The 20,122-nt window shown below is 32.1% G+C and overlaps 1 protein-coding gene and 3 pseudogenes across 3 annotated transcripts; 1 reads left to right on the top strand and 3 right to left on the bottom strand.

Annotated features, from left to right (window-relative positions):
- Window positions 1-1,632: 1,632 nt before the first annotated feature.
- On the bottom strand, window positions 1,633-3,204 carry LOC109130505 (GDSL esterase/lipase At1g28640-like; annotated as a pseudogene). Its single transcript, XR_015595501.1, has 3 exons — window positions 2,425-3,204; window positions 2,061-2,342; window positions 1,633-1,975 (listed from the first exon to the last, which is right to left on the bottom strand). The product of XR_015595501.1 is annotated as a GDSL esterase/lipase At1g28640-like (transcript).
- Window positions 3,205-5,398: 2,194 nt separating this feature from the next.
- LOC104778928 (uncharacterized) lies at window positions 5,399-10,762 on the bottom strand. 2 transcript variants are annotated; one of them, XR_015595500.1, is made up of 17 exons: window positions 9,818-10,761; window positions 9,608-9,709; window positions 9,317-9,430; window positions 9,086-9,199; window positions 8,822-8,956; window positions 8,620-8,735; window positions 8,378-8,524; window positions 8,151-8,219; window positions 7,947-8,015; window positions 7,419-7,487; window positions 7,278-7,346; window positions 7,045-7,146; window positions 6,796-6,864; window positions 6,423-6,540; window positions 5,991-6,074; window positions 5,858-5,919; window positions 5,399-5,472 (listed from the first exon to the last, which is right to left on the bottom strand). XR_015595500.1 is itself a non-coding variant. In XM_087508896.1 (15 exons), exons 1-14 carry the CDS (start codon window positions 9,890-9,892, stop codon window positions 6,438-6,440), a joined length of 1,353 nt encoding a protein of 450 aa, XP_087365022.1. In that variant the 5' UTR covers window positions 9,893-10,762; the 3' UTR covers window positions 5,927-6,074; window positions 6,423-6,437. The 2 variants fall into 2 exon arrangements, 1 of the variants encoding a protein (XP_087365022.1); XM_087508896.1 differs by lacking the exons at window positions 5,399-5,472; window positions 5,858-5,919 and having other exon boundaries at window positions 5,927-6,074; window positions 9,818-10,762.
- Window positions 10,763-14,299: 3,537 nt separating this feature from the next.
- LOC104778929 (GDSL esterase/lipase At1g28650-like) lies at window positions 14,300-16,095 on the bottom strand (annotated as a pseudogene).
- Window positions 16,096-18,724: 2,629 nt separating this feature from the next.
- LOC104778930 (F-box/LRR-repeat/kelch-repeat protein At1g09650 pseudogene) lies at window positions 18,725-19,882 on the top strand (annotated as a pseudogene).
- Window positions 19,883-20,122: the final 240 nt, after the last annotated feature.

The raw sequence follows: 20,122 nt of genomic DNA on the forward strand, positions 1-20,122 counted from the left end.
TAAAATTATTGAAAAATTCTTTAAAAAGACTTATAAAGTTATTGAAATTTTCTTGAAAAATTCTTATAAAGTTATTGAAAAGTTCTTAAGATATTCTTAAAACTAATCAATTTTCTATTTCATATTCATAATGAAATAATTTGAAGTAAATTTAATATAAAATACTTATTTTATATTTACTATGAACTATAATCTATATTGATATATTATATTTTATATTTAGTTCATGTATAAATTTAGAATATGATATAAGAACAGGATGTATCATTTAGTAAAACAAAACATATGTTTTCAATCCATTCATATATATGCTTGGAAGCTTCTATGCAGTAATTTTGTAATAATTCGTATGAATTACAAATGACATTAAGTCATTATGAACTAATTAATAATTTTATAAATTAGTTTCCAACTAGTACACATTGATTTAAAATAAACCCTTGCCGCCCTTTCCTCTTCTTCGTTCTCTTTTGTTTACTGAGAACTACAAGAGATCTAATAACAAAGACTGATATAACAAAAAGAGAATGAAAAAGAGAAGATAACGGTAAATATATTTATTTGTAGTTAGGTTAGTTTGACATCAATTAATTTTTCTTAACTTCAGATTTTTTTTAGATTGATTAGTTCTAGTACACATGATATTAGAAAATGTCATTTTATAAAAAAAATCTGAATAGTCTAAAGTTAATTATAATGGTATATATGCCTGACAATCTCAGATAAGTTAATTATACAAGAAACTACTTAACTACCTCAAACTGTATATGGTAATCGCAAATTTTTATTTAACGTTAAATGTCTTTAGACTAGACCACAAAATTGATTTGGCCAAAATATTAAAATAACAGCTTCTCGCTATAATTAATGCATTCAGTATGACCGATCATTAGGGGAAGAGTAGATACACAAACTAAAAGAAAATCTATGATGGATCGGAGTTTCTAACCAAGCCAGTGAAACCGGATATATTGCAACCGAAGAGTATTGAAGCGAACATCACAAGTCACATTATGAGATAAACAAGTTCAGACATGCACACACACACAGAAAAAAAAAAAAAAAAAAAAACAGAAACAAGTTTTTAATATATATAATGTTAGATTTATGATGTTTGCTTCAGTAAGGTTGGCACTCTAGTACCATGTTGACATTTCTAGACGAGTAATTGAAATGAGTTTTATTTAGAAGAAAGATAAGTAAAAACGAAAACTATATACAATCACTAAGAAAAATCAAAATGTTTTCTTATAATATGAAGTTTAGGAGATATAGAGGTTGCATTCTCGGCAACCCTAGATAGTTTCATCAACCCTATATCTTCGACTTGTCTCATATGTTGGACTTGTAATGTATGCTTTAAAAAAGAGCTGGAGAAAATCATCTAAATACTCAATTAATAATTTAATATCTAACATAAATTTTATATTGGAAAAAATGGTATACATATTTTTTAGATTTGATTTTTTTTCTCTAAACGATGAATGTCTTAAAAGTCAAACTTCTCCCTCCTAACCTTGAGCAATCTAAAACCTAATTTTCCTGACATTCTATAGACCTTATCATTATTAGAGATTATCGTTTGTTTGCATCTATCATCACCAAGTAGAATCATAAGTCAATAACATATTATGTCGAAACCTTGCCATGAGGACATGTTCTTATCATCACTATTACAACATAGGTTATACCCTTTTTCACAAAACTTGAATTTTAACTGCTTAAGAACACTCTTTATCCACTAATTTAGTGCCAAAGCAGGACCAGTTGAAAGCAGGATTTGCATAGGGACCATTGAGTATACCTTGAGCCATCGTCAGGTGTGTGGCTTCGGTTAAATGATAACCGTCCCAATTCACATATTCAGAAGGGTTCTGACAATAGCTAACTCCTCTGTGTCCACATTCTTCATCAATAGTGAAGTTATATTGACCTCCGACTCCACAACAAGCAGCCAAAGGTAAGTTCTTGAACCCTAAAATGGACCATATAAAACATTGGTTAGAAGATCAAACTGACGGTCAAAGACAAAAGAAAAAAAACAATAGAAAGGCACGGACCATATTTGACTGGTTCTTGGTATCACCGGTACAAAGAGTTGTAGTAATATGCGTATAGGATGTTGACATGATGAGGGTATAATATATTCTTGGAGTCTTTTGAGTTCTCTCTTAAGCTGTTCGTTGTGGTGCTCTCCAAATTCGTTGAGCCATGATAGAAAACCTGTGAGAGGGTCGTGGTCTTCTGATGCGGTCTGAAATAGAGTAAGATACGCCGCATAACATCCGATTGGGAAGTTTCCGAGGACCAAAAATGTTTTTCCCCTTCATGTCGATCAACCCCTGTAGTTTGGTTGCTGAAGTTGTTAATATTAAACACACACGTAGGACTTTATCGTGAGGGGATCAGGTAAACATATGTTACCACAATGGCAGAAGAAGTAGCTTTGATGACTAGAGGAACAAGCTCTTTGATTTCATTGATACGAAAAGTGGGTAACTATAGTCGTTCACTCCAATCTCTCCCATAAGTATCAGCGAGTCTCCAAGAATCTCTTTGCAATCTAAACCCCAAAAGAAAAAGACCGCTCCAAGGGAGCTCGATTGCAACATCATAGATATTGAGGAGAACAAGGCCAATTTTCTACTAACCATGAGAAGACGAGGTGCATAGGTTAGATAAAATCTACTTGAAGATGTTAAGCTGAACACTTAATTAGATTTACATTGGTGAAATCAGATTTAATTCCTTTTTCCACAAGAAACCCACCATCCGCAAAATTGATCCCTTGATCGAAGCTCACATTTTGGGTTCCGAAGTGAGGCGGTACGTAGTGTAGTCCCAGAATTCGGCTGTCCAAATAGTACAACGACATTACAAAACCTCAAGCAGAAGTAGGGTTTATAACTTGTTGCTCAAGCAAGAACGACCTAAAGTAGAGGAAAGCAGTGGTTTCGCCTAAATGTAAGGAAGAGAAAGAAAATTAGGTACCGATAAAGTCGATGATGAGACTCCGATGGCCGGAGGGAGGATGGAAGAAGCTTTTGCCATAAGGAAGAAAGGCGGCTTGAGGAAGATGCTCCACGTCAGAGAGATGGAGATAATTTCCGGTGTCGACGCTGGAGTCATCGAAGCTGATGATCGATTTGTAACGCCGACATCGAGATTTTGATGAAGTAAGAGTAACGGTGGTGGAGTACTAAATAACGGAGAGAGAGCATGGGATCAGCATGTTCAGTGGTGGATTCCGTGGACGGTGGACCCATTTGCAATTCCAACAAGAAAATAGTAAATTTGGGAAAATGGTGTCTCTCTTTCTTTTTTTTTTTCTTTCTCAAATAGGTTATTTGTTGCAAATGAAGTAACTTCAAAAACGTCCACAATTAGATATGGACTAAATGGCACTTAAATGCCAAGTCTAAAGAGTTAAAACTTAAAAGACACCTAAATGCCATGCATGGGATACACACATCATGGCGAGATGGGCGAACCTCCAAGATCCCTTTTAGAAAATTAGGCTGTAGTCTGTAGATTTATTCTATTTCTCCTATGTTCTTTAGATAACTGTAATACTCTAGACAAAGACACGGGATTTAATACAGAAACTTTTGTTTATTATATAAACTTCATAATGAATATGCCTCTATCTCTATGCACAGGCTAAATATCATATAGTTTTGTAAACGTTTGATTATTAGGAAACTGTCTCCACTACAATATTGGACTACCCATTTCTTCGTCAATAACGCTTCCAGTTCTCTGCAACTCTTCCAGATGATTTCTTACTTCTTTATTGCAAATGCTGGAGCAAGTAAACTAACTCATCATCTTTATTCATTTAAACAGAGCCTAGACAGGACCAGTCGAAAGCAGGACTTGTATAGGGACCGTTGAGTAAACTTTGAGACATCTTCCGCTATGTGGCTTCGGTTAAATGATAACCATCCCAATTATTCACATACTCAGAAGGAATCTGACAGTAGCTAACTCTTTTGTCTCCACACTCTTTACCATTAGTGAAGTTGTATTGACTCCCGACTCTACAGCAAGCAGCCAAAGGTCGGTTCTAAACCATAATACAAAAAGACCAAAACAAGATGTGAATCAAGGAATGAAACTTTGATAGTCAAAGACATAATTTTTTAGGGGAACAAACCCTATTTAGCTGGTTCTTGGAAAAAAACGGTATAAGGAGTTGTAGTAGTCGGTATAAGGAGGCGCAGAGTTTAGGTAAGACCTGCTTGAAGGTGTAAAGCTGAACAGTTAGTCTAATATTGGTGAAATCATATTTAATTCCTTGTTTCACAAGAAATTCACGATCCAAGACGGTTTCTCCATACACCGCGAAATTGATCCCTTGATTTTAGCTCACGTTTTGGGATCTGAAGTAAGGCGGTACGTACGGTAGTCCCAAGAATTCAGCTGACCGTACGAAGACAACATTATAAAAACTTAGGAGCGTAGGGTATCTAACTTGCTGTTCAAGCAAGAAAGCAGGCGATAACAGTCGGTTTTGCCTAAAAAGTATTGATAGAAAAAAGAAGAAAAATAAGAGCACCAAACATTATAAATTATGAAAAACTGATCAGTAGAAACAAATATGTTTTGATCTTTTGTCGAGACTAGCAAATCAAGAATCCGGTTAAAATTGTTTACCATGATTGCAGAAGAAATAGTGCTGATTACCAGCGGAACCAGCCTTTCGACCTCCTCAACAGGTTTGCCTTGGAAGAATGGGAAATTATAATCATTCCCTCCAATTCGTGATCAGGTTTGAGGTCTAGAGTCTAGCCGTCTAGGGGCCATGAGTTTAATTGTTTAAGGAGTATCGGTACGATGTTAAGTTTGGGTGAGTTGGTTCGGGGAAATAATAATTGTAGCTGTGGTTGAAGGTTCGAATCCTCACTTTGTAAATTTTACATTAAAAAACAAATTTGGATGTGAGTAATATCTTCTTTTTTTTTTTTGACAAAAAAAAAAAAAAAAAAAAAAAGCAGAGTAATTTTTGAGAACATTTAAAAGGATTTTGACACCCACAAAAAGAAACATTTACTATAAACCAATTGTTTTCTTCCAAAATTACTAGTGTATAGGAATCATTTTTCCGTTCTTGTTTTATTTTCTCTCGCTCTCTCTCTTATTAGTCTATACACTAGTGATTGGGATCTTATAAAGAGCCAATTGTTTTCTTCCGAAGTCACTAGTGTATAGATTAATAAGAGAAAACAAGAAAAGATTAATGATTACAATAAAATTTGATTCATCATCAATGTAAATAGTTCTTAATCATCAATAGAATTCATAAACACAGAAAGATTAACATAAAGATTGTAATCTAATGAATAAATTAGAAAAGCTAAATAAATGAATTTTCTAGCGTTTTCTCATCGTTGAAAATGGAATTTTCTCAAAATAGGATCGATAGCTAAACCAAGGCTTTCATATGTTGGATCATATAATGAATTTTGTATCCTGAAATAAAAAGGTAAAACATATTTATTAGTAATGTTCATAAGTCTCTTTTGTAGTCAATGATAAAATACTGTGAAATAAATATAATAATATGAATTTAATTATATATATGCAAAGTACCATTAAAAAGTTATATATGGAAAATTTGTAAGTAGTAATCATGTAATTAAAGTAAGCTTGATGTAGTTTTGTGTTTTGGGACAAATCTGTCATACTTTTGTTGGATCCGAAACAATACAAACATAATTATGATGTTCATAAAAATGATATTAATATTGATGAGTAGAGGGATAATTTCATATCGAGAGTCCTATGAAAATATAAACGACTTTACGAAAATAAATGGAAAAAGATGAAATGAAAAAATAGATGGGAAAGTATAAACCTATGTTCACTGGGATGATCGACTGCATTTGAATCAACATTGCTTCTTGGCAAGACGATCCTCTGCATTATTGAAATGTATTTTTCTCATCAATTCTGTTTATTTTGGAGAGTAACAAATATTTATAAACTACCTTTCTTTGGGCAGGCGATGATGATTCTCCCTGCACAAATTGATTTTGATCATTTCTTCTTCGACGCCCCACAATAGCACTTGTCTGTATCATCAATAATACTTTTTATTTTGATAAAAGTTCTAATTTTGTATACATATCTAGATATACATATGTGTGTGTATAAATGTTCTTTAAAATATATTTCTAATTTTGATTTTTTTTTTTAAACTAAATATTGTTGTAGAATGATCTTTTGATGTGGCCTTCAATAAACTAATCAAGTGAAAGTAAATAATCAAAGACGTTGAAAAAAAAACTTTGTCATTGATGTGGGACCTTATATAACATTTTTAGTTAATATTTAAGAAATGTTAGTTTTCTTACTGAAATTACTTTTAAGAAAAAAGATAATCACGTAGTTCATTCATCATCGAATGAAATATATGGTACCTGTAAAGGAGTAGTCTATGAGTTTGTGCATGGACGTATTTGTGTAGAAGTCTCTTGTTGAGGGGGTCTAAAGCTCGGAAAAGGCTGATCTACCAACTCTTGCGCGTTGCCATGATGCCTAAAGAAATGAGAAAACTAAATGAGTTTAAAAATTTGAATGAACTTCCCTCTTTTGAGCCTTTATCTTTATTTTCCTTGTATTATCTTAGCTCTAATTTGTATAAATTACCCTCTTTTGAGGATTTAAATGAATTTAAATGAATGAAAGTTATTTTGTCCAAAAAAACAAATGAGTTCAAAAATAAATTTGCCACATAAGAAAATATCTCTTGTACTGAATTTTGTGACCGACTAATAAGTTTGGACTTAATACCTGGTAGAAATCGATGGTATTTGAAGTTGAGGAGAGGTCACAGAAATTTGATTTTGTAAAAGATGAGTCCTGCATTAACCCAAATAATTCAACAGATATATATAGATAAAGAAAATTCTATATAGGAAAGAGAGATATTAAACTTATAATAAAATAATGGAGAAAGATATATATTTGGTAAAATTCGACGACATTTGAGGTTGATATATATATAAAAGATTGAACTTAGAATAATATATATTTATATACCTAGTAGTAGTAGACCTTGACCGCATTTGAGATTGAGGAGGACGCATAGGAATTTGATTTTGTTGAGGAGGACCCATAGGAATTTGATATTGTTGAGGAATCCTGCATTAATCCAAATATTTTAAACAAAGAAATACATGACTATATAATTGTAACTATTATATATATATATATATATATATTTGTAACTTATAAGAGAGTGAACTTAGAATAAACTATTTTTTTTAAAATACCAAGTAGAGCTCAAAGGCACTTGTGATGGAGGAGGCCACATAGAATTTTGATTTTGTAGAGGACATGTCCTACGCAAGACAAATTATTTGACACAGAAATATAAAATTTAAAAGAGATCAAACATAAAACAATATATATACCTAGTCGAGTTGGACGGTATTCCAGGTTGAGGAGGAACCATAGAAATTTGATTTTGTTGAAAATAATTCCTGCATATTAACCAAAATAATTTAATAAAGATATATATATATATATATATATATAAATTATCATTATATTTTTTGAATATATAATTATAATTATATAATGTAAACCATTAACCCGTTAGCAGCCCTTTAAAAGATTTAATATACAACTTTAAAAATTTAGCTTAACTTGGAAAATAGACTGAACATCAAAGAAACCCAGTAATTAAAATTCAACCAAACCAGAATAAAAACTGAATAAGAACCCAAAATTCCTAGAAATGCTTTAAAAAGTCTTATAAAGTTATTGAAATTTTCTTTTAAAAGTCTTATAAAGTTATTGAAATTTTCTTTTAAAAATCTTATAAAGTTATTGAAAATTTCTTTAATTTTTTTTCAAATTAATCAAAGTAATTTAACAAAGATATATATAAAAATTATAACTGTATTTAAGAGAAATTAAACTTAAAACAATATCTTTACCTAGTCGAGCTCGATGACATTCGAGGTTGAGGAGGAATCACAGAAATTTGATTTTGTTGAGAATATGTCCTGCATTAACTCCAAATTAACTTATCTATATAACTGTAACTATTTGGTGAAACAAATATATAAGAGAAATTCATATCGGGAGAATGATTGTATTTAAAAGAATATAACAGAGATTAAACTTAGTATAATATATACCTGGTAGAGCTCGGTGGCATTTGTGGTCGACTAATGGTGTTAATATTTTGATTTTGTAGGGGATGAGTTCTGCGTTAACGAAAACAATTTAATAACTAAACATATAATTGTAATCTTATATAATCATATATATAATAGGAAGGAGTACCAGTTCTTAATTTTACTTTGTAAGAGGAGTCACAATTTGATTAAGTAGTAAATAGTATTTACGAAAAAGATGATCTTACGTAGCCAAATCTGAAACCATCCTTGGGGGAAAGGGTTCGTCTTCTCTGTTTGTTAAAGCTCTCGGAGTTGGTTGCTGCTCGTACATGTTGAAATGCGAACCAATCGGACCATGTTGGTACGCCGGATACGACGGGTAATTTTCTGGTCTGTATTTCATTAAAAAAAAAAGACATTAGAAACATTAGATCAATGTTATATGTATATTCAAAATTAATGTATTTGTAACTAATTTGTTACATACACAGGTGGTGATAGAAACTGATCTTGAAGATGATTTGGTAACTCAAAAGAATCAATCAATGGCTGCTGATGTGCATATCCATTGTTTCCTTCTTCGGTTTGTTGAACAATATTTATCTGGCTCATGAAAAATATATTAATCAGATACTTCATTAAAGTAGCAATGATCAATAAAATTTGAAATAAAAATAAGGTTTGTTTACCATTGTAGAAATATTTGGATCTTGAAATGAATTCATAATGATGTTTTGGTTGGACAAGTATTGCTGATCTGATTGTATGTTTGGTAAGTTTCCTTGTACATACACATTTGAATGGCAAACCAATTGTTGTTGTTGCTGCTTCCGAGAAATTATCAATATATAACCAATGATGGTTAGTTTGATGGCATACAGTAATGATCTTATCTGCCTAATTCATCGAAAACTAATTAAAAGTGACAAACAAAAAAAGGAAATCTAACGTACCATTGCAGAACCACCTGGTTCCTGAAAAGAATTCAGCATGTTCTGTAATAAATCGTCTTCATCTGATTGTTGTAAATATCCATTTGAATTGGATAATGGTTGTTGGTGTTGTTGCTGCGTAGGCAAAATGAAAACGAACATAATTATATATTATAATTGATTAGTTTCTTAGCATACAGTCTAATTAAATATACATTCGTATTAAACAAAAAAATGAAATTTGTAATTTACCATTGTAGAAACAACAGGTTCATGAAAAGAATTCAGTGTGTTTGGATTTAATAAACCTTGTTCATCAGATTGTTGTACATATCCATGTGAATTGGATAATGGTGGTTGTTGCTGCTGCTTAGGCGAAATAAAAACGAAATCAGTTACTAAACCATATTGATAGTTTAGTGATAGCATAAAGTTTTATGTATGCCTCATAATGAATTGTATATTAATTAAGAGAAAAAAGACTAATTAAAATAACTGATAACTGGAAGAAAAAAATATATGTACATGAAATGTATAACTAACCGTTGTGGGAGTAGCCTCGCTTATTGCTGGAACAGAGAATAATCCAGCAAATATTTCGTCCATGTTCTCACTTTCTACCATTGTAGGGTCTTGCCTAAGCTCCTTTATATTTCACAAAGGCAACACTTAAGTTTATTCATCAATATAGACATATCACAATAGAGTTTAATATAAAACTTGAAGCACGACAATAATAATAAAAAGGTTTACCATTGATTGAGGAAATGGTTCTGGCGACGGGGGGAACCACGAAGGACTAAATGGCAAACTTTGATCATCGAGCATACTGACTTGTTTAACTGGAAGATCGATCCGTACAAGGTAATCATGAATTGAATTAGTGGCTTCCCTTTGACTAAACTAGCTAGACAAGTACAACAGTTCGTCCCATATAAATTTTAACATGAGGAATCATTTTTTGTATACCGATCAATATCATCCTACTTATATGTATTCAAATATCAGATTCGAGTATGAATTGAGGAGAAGAAAATCAAACTGAACCATATTGTATTTAACCACACACACAAAAATAAAAATAAACTTGTCAACCTCTACTTTAGGCTTGTGCAAAAAAATCTAATCAAAAATCTGAACTGAACAGAACAAAAAAATTACTGGACCATCTTAATTTTAATTGATATTATAAGAAAATTAACTTGTCAACCTCTAGTTTAGGCTTGTGCAAAAAAATCTAATCAAAAATCTGAACTGAACAGAACAAAAAAATTAGACTGAATCCAAACCCAGAATTTTCGATTTAATCAAGATTTTAGAGATTTTGGAAAAAAATCTATACACGATCCAACCCAAACCAAATTTTTACATTTACCCTACAAAGAGTTTAAAATACAACAATAAAGGGCACTTCCCAATGCCAACATAAAAGAGATAAAGTGGTAGAAACGGTTAGTCGATAATGGTTTCTTGAGAGTTTTGAACCAAAAGCTATGAAGCTTTTTGATACAGGTGAGATCAAGGATTATCAAAAACTATTAGATATTAAACAATAAAGTAATCGTGTGTGTGCAGAAGAATTAAATAAGTGTATAGAAAATAAATATCACATATACACAAGCAGAATCATCTTTGATCAAACAGAATCAGCCTTGGTCGGAAGCTGGTTAAATAAGAGCCTAGCTTGTGGCTCATATAACTATTTTATTTGAAAATGGTATTTCTTTTCCCCTTGGAGAAATCTATCTTTTGCCTTTGAAAAAAACCATTTTTTCTTTTGAAAAATATTTCTTCCCTTAAAAATATTGTTTTCTTAAATTTGGTCTTAGTTTTGAAAAAAAAAGAACTGCTTGAGGCCTCTAAAATATCAGTATACAAGAAAAATGCTTCTAGCTTTTAGTGCATCCATCAAATTGACAATACTGATAACTTTCCTGAGCACTTTCATCTTGATATATGAATAACGAAATATCAAACTAAATAAATCTATATGCTGATGACTCAAGAAACAAAAAATTTCTTTAAAATAGGGTTTGCAAGATGTAGGATCTGAATTGCAATAGAGCTAAACTGCAAAAAAAAAAAGTGAGAGATACTTACTAGAGAGCTTGAGTAAAAAAAAAATAAGCGATATGGAAACTGGGGGAGTTTGTATGGGTGATATTGAGAAGCCTACCATATAGGCATATATATACCCAATGTCCAGTGAGGAAGCTCTTAGCTACTTTATCATCATAACGACACATGTTGAACTGTGTTTGTTTCTTTTTGTTTTGCCAGCTTTTTTATAATTTTTTACTTTTAAAAGTATTTGCAGTGAATAAATTAAAAAGTTACAAAGTTTTTTTTTTTTTTCATTATTCAGAACTCCACTAATTTACCCTCAATATTAGTAGATATAGTTCAGAATTTCTTTTTTTTTTACTTATTTTACAAAATTTATAATTTAGTAACTTAAACACGATTTAGTTCACTAAAATTTAAGTAAACATACTGTTTAAAGTTAATGAAATTTTTTGTGGCGGTGCCGCAAATTACAAAACTAGTGAAAATTAATTTACATTTTTAAATAATGATAATGAATATACTAAATATAACTATATTTTCACGCCGCCAATTACTGAACTAATGAAAATTAGTTAACATTTTTAAGTAATGATAATACATAATTAAATTTAGCTATATTGTCGTTATCTGATGTTGTTAATTATGAAATTATATGTGAATTTCAAGATAACACTGTAACTTATAAAAGTTATTAATTAAAAAACAATATATCAACTGTTAATTATTACGTTTTACTAATATTTTACTATTAAATAAGTTTATACAATATTTTGTACCAATTTAACGTGAAAAAAAATTACTGAATACTTTGATTATTATTAATGCAAATCTCAACAAATTGGTTTTATTTTCCAGAAAAAATCTATGACATAATTTATTTATTTATGTAGATATGTCATTTTTAGACTAAAGACAATCCCAAGATGGAAAAAAAAAGCTGGGAATCGACACTGAGTTGTCACTTTATAATCAATGCTTTTTACTTAAATTAGAAAAGACTCTTTTGTATTTTCCTCCAAAAACTAATGTTATTCAAGGTAATATATCTTGAACTGACACGACTCTTCAACTGACACGACTAATATTGTTTACAGGCTTTAACTGTCTGTTTTTTTTTTTTGCAACCGTTACACTTTTTAGAGATTTTGTCAAACATGGAAAGGTATAGAGACAAGATAATCAGATTTTTTTTTCCTTTTTCATAATTTTGAGTTTTGACATCACATGAAGCTATTTACTTTCCCTTGCTTTTATTTTTATGTGATAAGAAATCTACAAATGTATGAACTTTTTTTCTTTTCTTTTTAGAAAGGTGTATCCTACAGAAAAAAGGTAGAGCACTGATTTATATAGATTTTTTTAATTATTATTATTACTACATTGTAAGAGATTCTTTAGACACAAACAAAAACTAGCCTATACGCAAATTTGGCGTTTTATAAAAAATATAATGTAAACCATCTATATACATGCAGTCCATATTAGAATCAACCTGTTAGCAGCCCATTAAAAGATTTAATATACAACTTTAAAAATCATTTTTGCTTAACTTGGAAAATAAACTGAACATAAAAGAAATCCAGTAATTAAAATTCAATCAAACCGAGAATCAAAACTGAATAAGAACCCAAAATTCTTAGAAATGCTTTAAAAAGTCGTATAAAGTTACTGAACATTTCTTTTTAAAGTCTTATAAAGTTATTGAAAATTTCTTAAAAATTTCTTCAAATTAATCGAATTTCTATTTCATATTCATAATGAAATAATTTGAAGTAAACTTTAACATAAAATTCTTATTTTATATTTATTTGTAAAATTTAATAATTTAGAATATGATATAATTAAGAACAGGATGTATCAATACTATGTACTATAATCTCTCTTTTAGTAAAACTAAAAATATGTTTTCAATCCATTCATATATATGCTTGGAAGCTTTTATGCAGTAATTTTGTAATATTTCTTATGGATTACAAATGACATTAAGTCATTATGAACTAATAAATAATTTTATAAACCCTTGCCGCCCTTTCCTCTTCTTCGTTCTCTTTTGTTTACTGAGAACTACAAGAGATCTAATAATAAAGACTGATATAACAAAAAGAGAATGAAGAAGACAAGATAACGGTAAATATATTTCTTTGTAGTTAGGTTAGTTTGACATCAATTAATTTTTCTTAACTTCAGATTTTTTTTAGATTGATTAGTTCTAGTACACATGGTATTAGAAAATGTCATTTTATAAAAAAAACATGTTTTTAACATATACAGAAACAAGTTTTTAATATATAGTATAATGTTAGATTTATGATGTTTGCTTCGGTAAGGTTGGCGCTATGGTACCATTTTGACATTTCTAGACGAGTAATTCAAATGAGTTTTATTTAGAAGAAAGATTAGTAAAACCTAAAAATATATACAATCACTAAGACCATCATTATTGGGAGATGCTTTCTCGGAAACGTTTCTTTCCAGAGTCACTTGAGAAAAGATTGTCAGACCAAACAAGATATGTGTCATTTATTCAATAGATCAGAAATTAAAAAATTATTAGAAAAAATTGTTTTTTTGAGAAACTTTCAGCCGTTAGTCGAGTAATGATGCTCTAAAAAAAATCAAAATGTTTTCTTATAATTTTTCTCGGCAACCCTATATCTTCGACTTGTCTCATAATGTTGGACTTGTAATGTCTGCTTTAAAAAAGAGCTGGAGACAATCATGTATCTTACCTAATCATCTAAATACTCAATTACTAATTTAATATCTAACAGAAAAATTATATTGGAAAAGATGGTATAAGTATTTTGTAGATTTGATTTTTTTTCTCTAAACGATGAATGTCTTAAAAGTTAAAAACGATGCATCTTTCACAATTTGATCTTGGAGAAGAATTGACACAAGTACTCTTCTTGAAGGCAATTAATTCTTATCTTCAAACTTCTCCCTCCAAACCTTGAGCAATCTTGCATCACACATTTCAGTCACACATAATTTTCCTTGTGTCAATTCTTCTCCATTTTAGACCTTATCATTTATTAGAGATTATCTCTTGTTTGCATCTATCATCATCAAGTAGAATCATATATAAGTCAATAATATATTATGTCAAAACCTTGCCATGAGGTACCTGTTATTCTCATCACTATTACAACATAGATTATACCCTTTTCACAGAACTTGAATTTTTACTGCTGAAGAACCCTCTTTATTCACTAATTTAGTGCCAAAGCAGGACCAGTTGAAAGCAGGATTTGCATAGGGACTATTGAGTATACCTTGAGCCATCGTCTGGTGCGTGGCTTCGGTTAAATGATAACCGTCCCAATTCATATATTCAGAAGGATTTTGACAATAGCTATGTCCACATTCTTCATCGATAGTGAAGTTATATTGACCTTCGACTCCACAACAAGCAGCCAAAGGTCGGTTCCTAAACCCTAATGAAAAAAAATACCAAAACAAGATGTCAATTAAGGAATGAAACTTTTTTTTTTTTTTGAGGAATGAGATAGTCAATCACATAATTTTTTAGGTGAACAAACCGCATTTAGCTGGTTCTTGGAAAAAACGGTTTAAGGAGTTGTAGTAGTCGGCGTAAATTATGTTGACATGTAAATATAAATTCTGGAGTCGTTTGAGTTCTGTCTTGAGCTGTTCGTTGTGGTGCTCTTCAAATTTATTGAGCCACGGGATACAACCTGTGAAAGGGTCGTGTTCTATTTTAGCGGTTTGAAATAGAGTAAGATACGCCGTGGAACATCCTACTGGGAAGTTTCCGGGCAACAGAAAAGTTTTTTCCCCTAGATCGATCAAATCCTGTAGTTTTTGGTATTAAATTTGTTAAATTTGTTATACTTTGAAGCAGAGCCGGCCAAGAGGCCAAGCAAGCCAAGCAATGGCTTGCGGCCATGCGTAATAAAACGAAAATTTCGGCCGTTTTCTATGAATGTTTTCCTTAGGCCAATGGTTTAGTTGTCATGTTATTGGCACCACTACTCAGGTTCAAACCCTAGAAGCTGCATTTAGTGTGTTTTGTTTTTTTTGGCTTGTAGCCCTAGAAAGTTCAGCGCCGGCTCTGCTTTTAAGGTGGAGGGCATTGGACATATGTAAATATTTGTTACCACAATTGCAGAAGAAATAACTTTGGTAACTAGAGGAACAAGCTTTTTGATTTCATTGATACTTTTTTCTTCCAAAGAATGGATAATTATAATCGTTCCCTCCAATCTCTCCCATGAGTATAAGCGAGTCTCCAAGCATCACTTTGAAAACTAAGCCACCGGAAGAAAAAAAATGATAGAAGCGAGCTCAATGGATCATAGATTTGGAAGAGAACAAGGCTAAGTTTGCCATGAGTTGAAAAGGCGCAGAGTTTAGGTACGACCTGCTTGAAGGTGTTAAGCTGAACAGTTAGACTAATATTGGTGAAATCAGATTTAATTCCTTGTTTCACAAGAAATTCACGATCCAAGGCAATTGCTCCATACACCGTAAAATCGATCCCTTGATTGAAGCTCACGTTTTGGGATCTGAAGTAAGGCAGTACGTATGGTAGTCCCAAGAATTCAGCTGACCAAATACGAAGACAATATTATAGAAACTTAGAAACAAGTACGTAAGGTATCTAACTTGCTGTTCAAGAAAGAAAGAACTAAAGCAGATGATAAAAAATGGTAAAAGTATTGATAGACAAAGAAGAAAATAAGGGTACCGATGAAGTCGATGATGAGACGGCCATCGGAGACACGCCCAGAGGGAGGATGGAAGAAGCTTTTGCCATACGGAAGAAATGCGACTGGAGGAAGATTTTTGACGTCGGAGAGACGGAGATGATTTCCGGTGTCGGCAATGGAATCGCCGAAGCTGATTATCGATTTATAACGCCCACACCGAGACTTTGATGAGACAACAATGGTGGAGGTGGAGTAAAAGATAAGTAGAAAGCATGAGATGAGCGAAGCCATGGGGAAAGTATCGTCGTTCTGTTACAGAATTTGTTTATAATATTTTTCCACCACTAATTAATGCAGAGTTTGAGGAATAAGTTATTGGATTTTGTGTATTATCCAACACGAAAGTATAAATTGTGGAAAACGGTCAGTTTTAATGATTGGCTAGTGAGTGTTCAACAGTAACTTCAGAAACGTCCAGTTTAGACTAGATTGGCTTTTGAACAAAAAAAAAAAAAAAAAAAAAAAAGACTAGATGGCTAAAATGCAGTTAAGATTTGTACCAAAAAAAAAAAAAAGCACTCAGGTTTTATGCATGCATGCAGCATGGGATACAAATGGGCTAGTCTCTCGTCTATTTATAAAAAGTTGAAACTTCATTGTTTAATTTTTCTGTATCGTGACCTGCAGTTTCTGCAGCAATGCAGAAGAATCCAGGAATCACCTTTTCTTCTCGTGTTCATTCGCAGCAGGAGTGTGGAAGAACCTCGCTCAACCGCTCCTAGCTACGAACTACTCTGCTGATTGGAATCAATTGATCGCACTGCTCACAAGTCCGGCAATTCCGCACCTCCACCTCTTCCTGTTCCGCTGCCTGTTTCAATCCACCTTATACCATCTGTGGCGAGAACGGAATGCTCGTCGGCATGGTGACCCCTCCAACCCGCAAGCTCTTCCCATCAAGCACATTGACAAAAATATCAGAAATCATCTCAGTTTGATAGCATCAATGGGAGACCAACGCTATGCTGATGGACTTCAGCTTTGGTTCTCTACTCCTCCACCTCTTCGGAGATAACTTCTATTAGTTTTTTAAAAACAAATTCTGAGCTTTTAATCCCTATCTCAAACCACACTCAAACATACCGAAGCATTCATTGTACAAAAGGTTTTTCGATTGAATAAAATTTTACATTCAATTCAAAAAAAAAAAATCTGTATCGTTCCCACTATTAAATTTTGCTACATTTTCCAAAGATTTCAGGTAAAGTGATATGTCATCACGTTTAATGATATATGTATTGTACATCTATATTAACATTTTTACAGCATTTGTTTTAAAGAAAGGTTGGAATTTAAAGGTATTTACAACGAATGTCATTATCATTAAAATATTTTTTTTTAAAATGAAAAATAAAAACGAAATAAGCAAAAATAAGGTACGTAAATTGGGTAAATATCCTCTTATCCATCCAAATTTTTTGACTTCAATATAATGTTCCTAAATTATCTCCACCTCAATATAATATCGTGATAGTATATCTAAAATAATTTTTTTATATTTCACTTGGTTTATCATTTTTTAATATATTTTAACATCAATTCAAAAATTTCAGAATATGATTATTGATATAATTAAAATTAATAAAAGGTTATAAATGTTAAAAATGTCATAAACGGAGTTATATTACAGAACGAATTATAAGGTTAGACGGTTTACCTTAACATTTATATAAATTTTTAAAATAGCAATAATCCCACACTTGAACGCGGGTTAAATCTTCATCATATTCTTTTGTTAACACCATCAATTTTAGAATATTAGACATATCTAATTAAGTTTATTTATTACGATTATATAAAAACAAATTGTATCATGGGTGAATTAATAATCAAAATTAAATTTTACAATCTTAAACATTAAACAAAACAAACAATATTAACAGAAAAAACAGATACAATATAACTTAAAGTTTAAAATTTTTAGTCATAAAAAATTATCTCGTGGTATACCGCGGGTTAAAATCTAGTTAGTATACATTTATACTACATTGGAAGAAGAAACAAAATTATTATATTTGGAATAGTTAACAGATGGTTTCTTGCAAAGGCATATTTCCTCTGTTAGGTTGTTCCTTTACTGTAGCTTAAATATATTTAGGTGCCAATAAAATGCATCTTTTTATTATGATAGTTATGTGTGGCACTTGAAGAGGGATAAAAAAATACGACAACATGAATCTTGGAGCATATCTGTATATTCAAGAACTTCATAGTGCAAACCTGTTCTTTCTGTTTTTATTGATCTGTAATAGCTTGCTACAATTTTATCTCTATTTTATTTTGTCAGTAATTCATTTAGTTTCTTTCGCATAGTCATGGTAGATTACCATCTTTGTCTGTCTTTGATAGTGTATAACCCATTGTTTATTTTATTAAAATGGTCTAAATAATGTTGACTCGAATGCATTTGTTCTATAATCAGTCCTCTGTTTACTTATAAATCCCCCAAATTATATGCTAAAGTTCGTTACACTAAACCGGTAATTGCGTTTTTTTGTGTGTTAAAAGTCCGGTAATATTGCGTTCTGTACATCCGATTTTGATACACAATAACTCCAATGAACATACCTTCTAAAGAAATAAGTTTAGTTCAGTTAGGAGATATTCATAGAGGAACAATATGTTCAATTGGATTAAGACGATCCTTTCCTTTTTTTCCTTCATAAATTGATGAGACCCGTAGAATGAAATTTTTCTAGATTAAAGAAAAAACGAAAAATTATTTTTCAAAAAAATAAAAATAAATAAATAAAAAAAGGGAAAAGTGTTTGGTGAAGTTAACTCTTTTTTTTTTGGTCAGATAACTAGTATACATAAGGGTTCTGCACGATGAAGAGAATTATTATTTTGCAACAACGTTATGTCGAAAAAACTTTGTTCGAGAACGGAATGTCTTTACCACGATGTCGTAGAGCTCATCCTCGAGAGAGCTCCAGCGACATCTCTGATGAGATTCAAGGCTGTATCGAAGCAGTGGAAATCAACTATCGAATCCCCTTTATTCCAAGAAAGACAATACAAGCATCGTCAGCAATCAGGAGATCCTGATGTTCTTATGGTGCCTGTACTTGTTTACGGGGATGGTCTCACTGTACCGAAGGACGTAGAACAAATCTCGGAAATCGAATGTCTAAGAACATTGGTGGTGGGTTCATCATCATCGCTCCAGATCCCTACTCCTTGGGATAACACATATTACTTTGTTGCTGAGAGTTGCTGTGACGGTCTCGTTTGTCTCTACTTTCCCGACCGCTCGGGTTTTGTGGTCAATCCCACCACTAGGTGGCATCGAGTTCTTCCTCTTTCCAGCTTTAACCAACTCATAATCGACACAGGAAAAACCATTTTTTTTGAGCTTGGGTTCGGTAAGGACAAATTCACAGGCAGATACAAGGCCGTTTGGTTATACAACTCCTCCGAGTTGTCCCTAGAGGACGGTACTGCTACTACATGCGAAGTTTTCGACTTCACCACCAATGCCTGGAGGTATGTCACTCCCTCTGCACCTTACCGGATTTTTTCCCGAGATCCTGCCTATGTAGATGGGTCGCTTTATTGGTTCACCGTCGACTGCCCAGAAACCCAAGTTATATCTTTGGATCTTCACACCGAAGCTTTTCAAGTCATCCCTGTAACTCCTTTTGCCAATGCAAAACCTGACAAGTTCAATATGTGCAACCTCGACGACCGCTTGTGCGTCTCCTCTATGAATTGGCCCAACCAAGATATATGGTCGTTCAACTCTGAGAGCAAGACATGGGCCAAGATTTATTCCTTAGATCTTGATCAAACTTTCATCAAGTTTGATTTCCAAGTTCAATGCCCGGTCGTGCCACTAGCACTTTTGGATGGGGACAAGAAGAATAAGAAGAAGAAGAAGTTGCTGTATTTTTCTCGACAAGATAGTCGAACACTGGTGGTACATGATCCGCAAACCAAAACTTATGATGCTGCTTTCACTGCTGACTCCATTGGATTCCCTGTTTGTTATTTCCAGAGTTTATTCTCTATTAAATAAAATTGATTATTGTCATATATGCATAATGTAATCTTTGCTTCCTCCAACTTGTTAACTAGAGCATAAAGAAAAAGACTTCGAACTTTCGAAGGAAGGTTGCAGGGAAGACAACAACAAGAGACGTCGTGGAAAAGAGAAAATCGGAGCAGAGGAGCCTAGGAGGCAAAGTCCAAACTGGAGTATCAAAATCGTAAGTTTTTTAGGTTTTTTATTTTTCCTAATTAACAAAATATAGATATT

This window comes from Camelina sativa, chromosome 3, assembly GCF_030686135.1.
Source record: "Camelina sativa cultivar CO46 ecotype springtype chromosome 3, ASM3068613v1".
Lineage (NCBI taxonomy): Eukaryota > Viridiplantae > Streptophyta > Magnoliopsida > Brassicales > Brassicaceae > Camelina > Camelina sativa.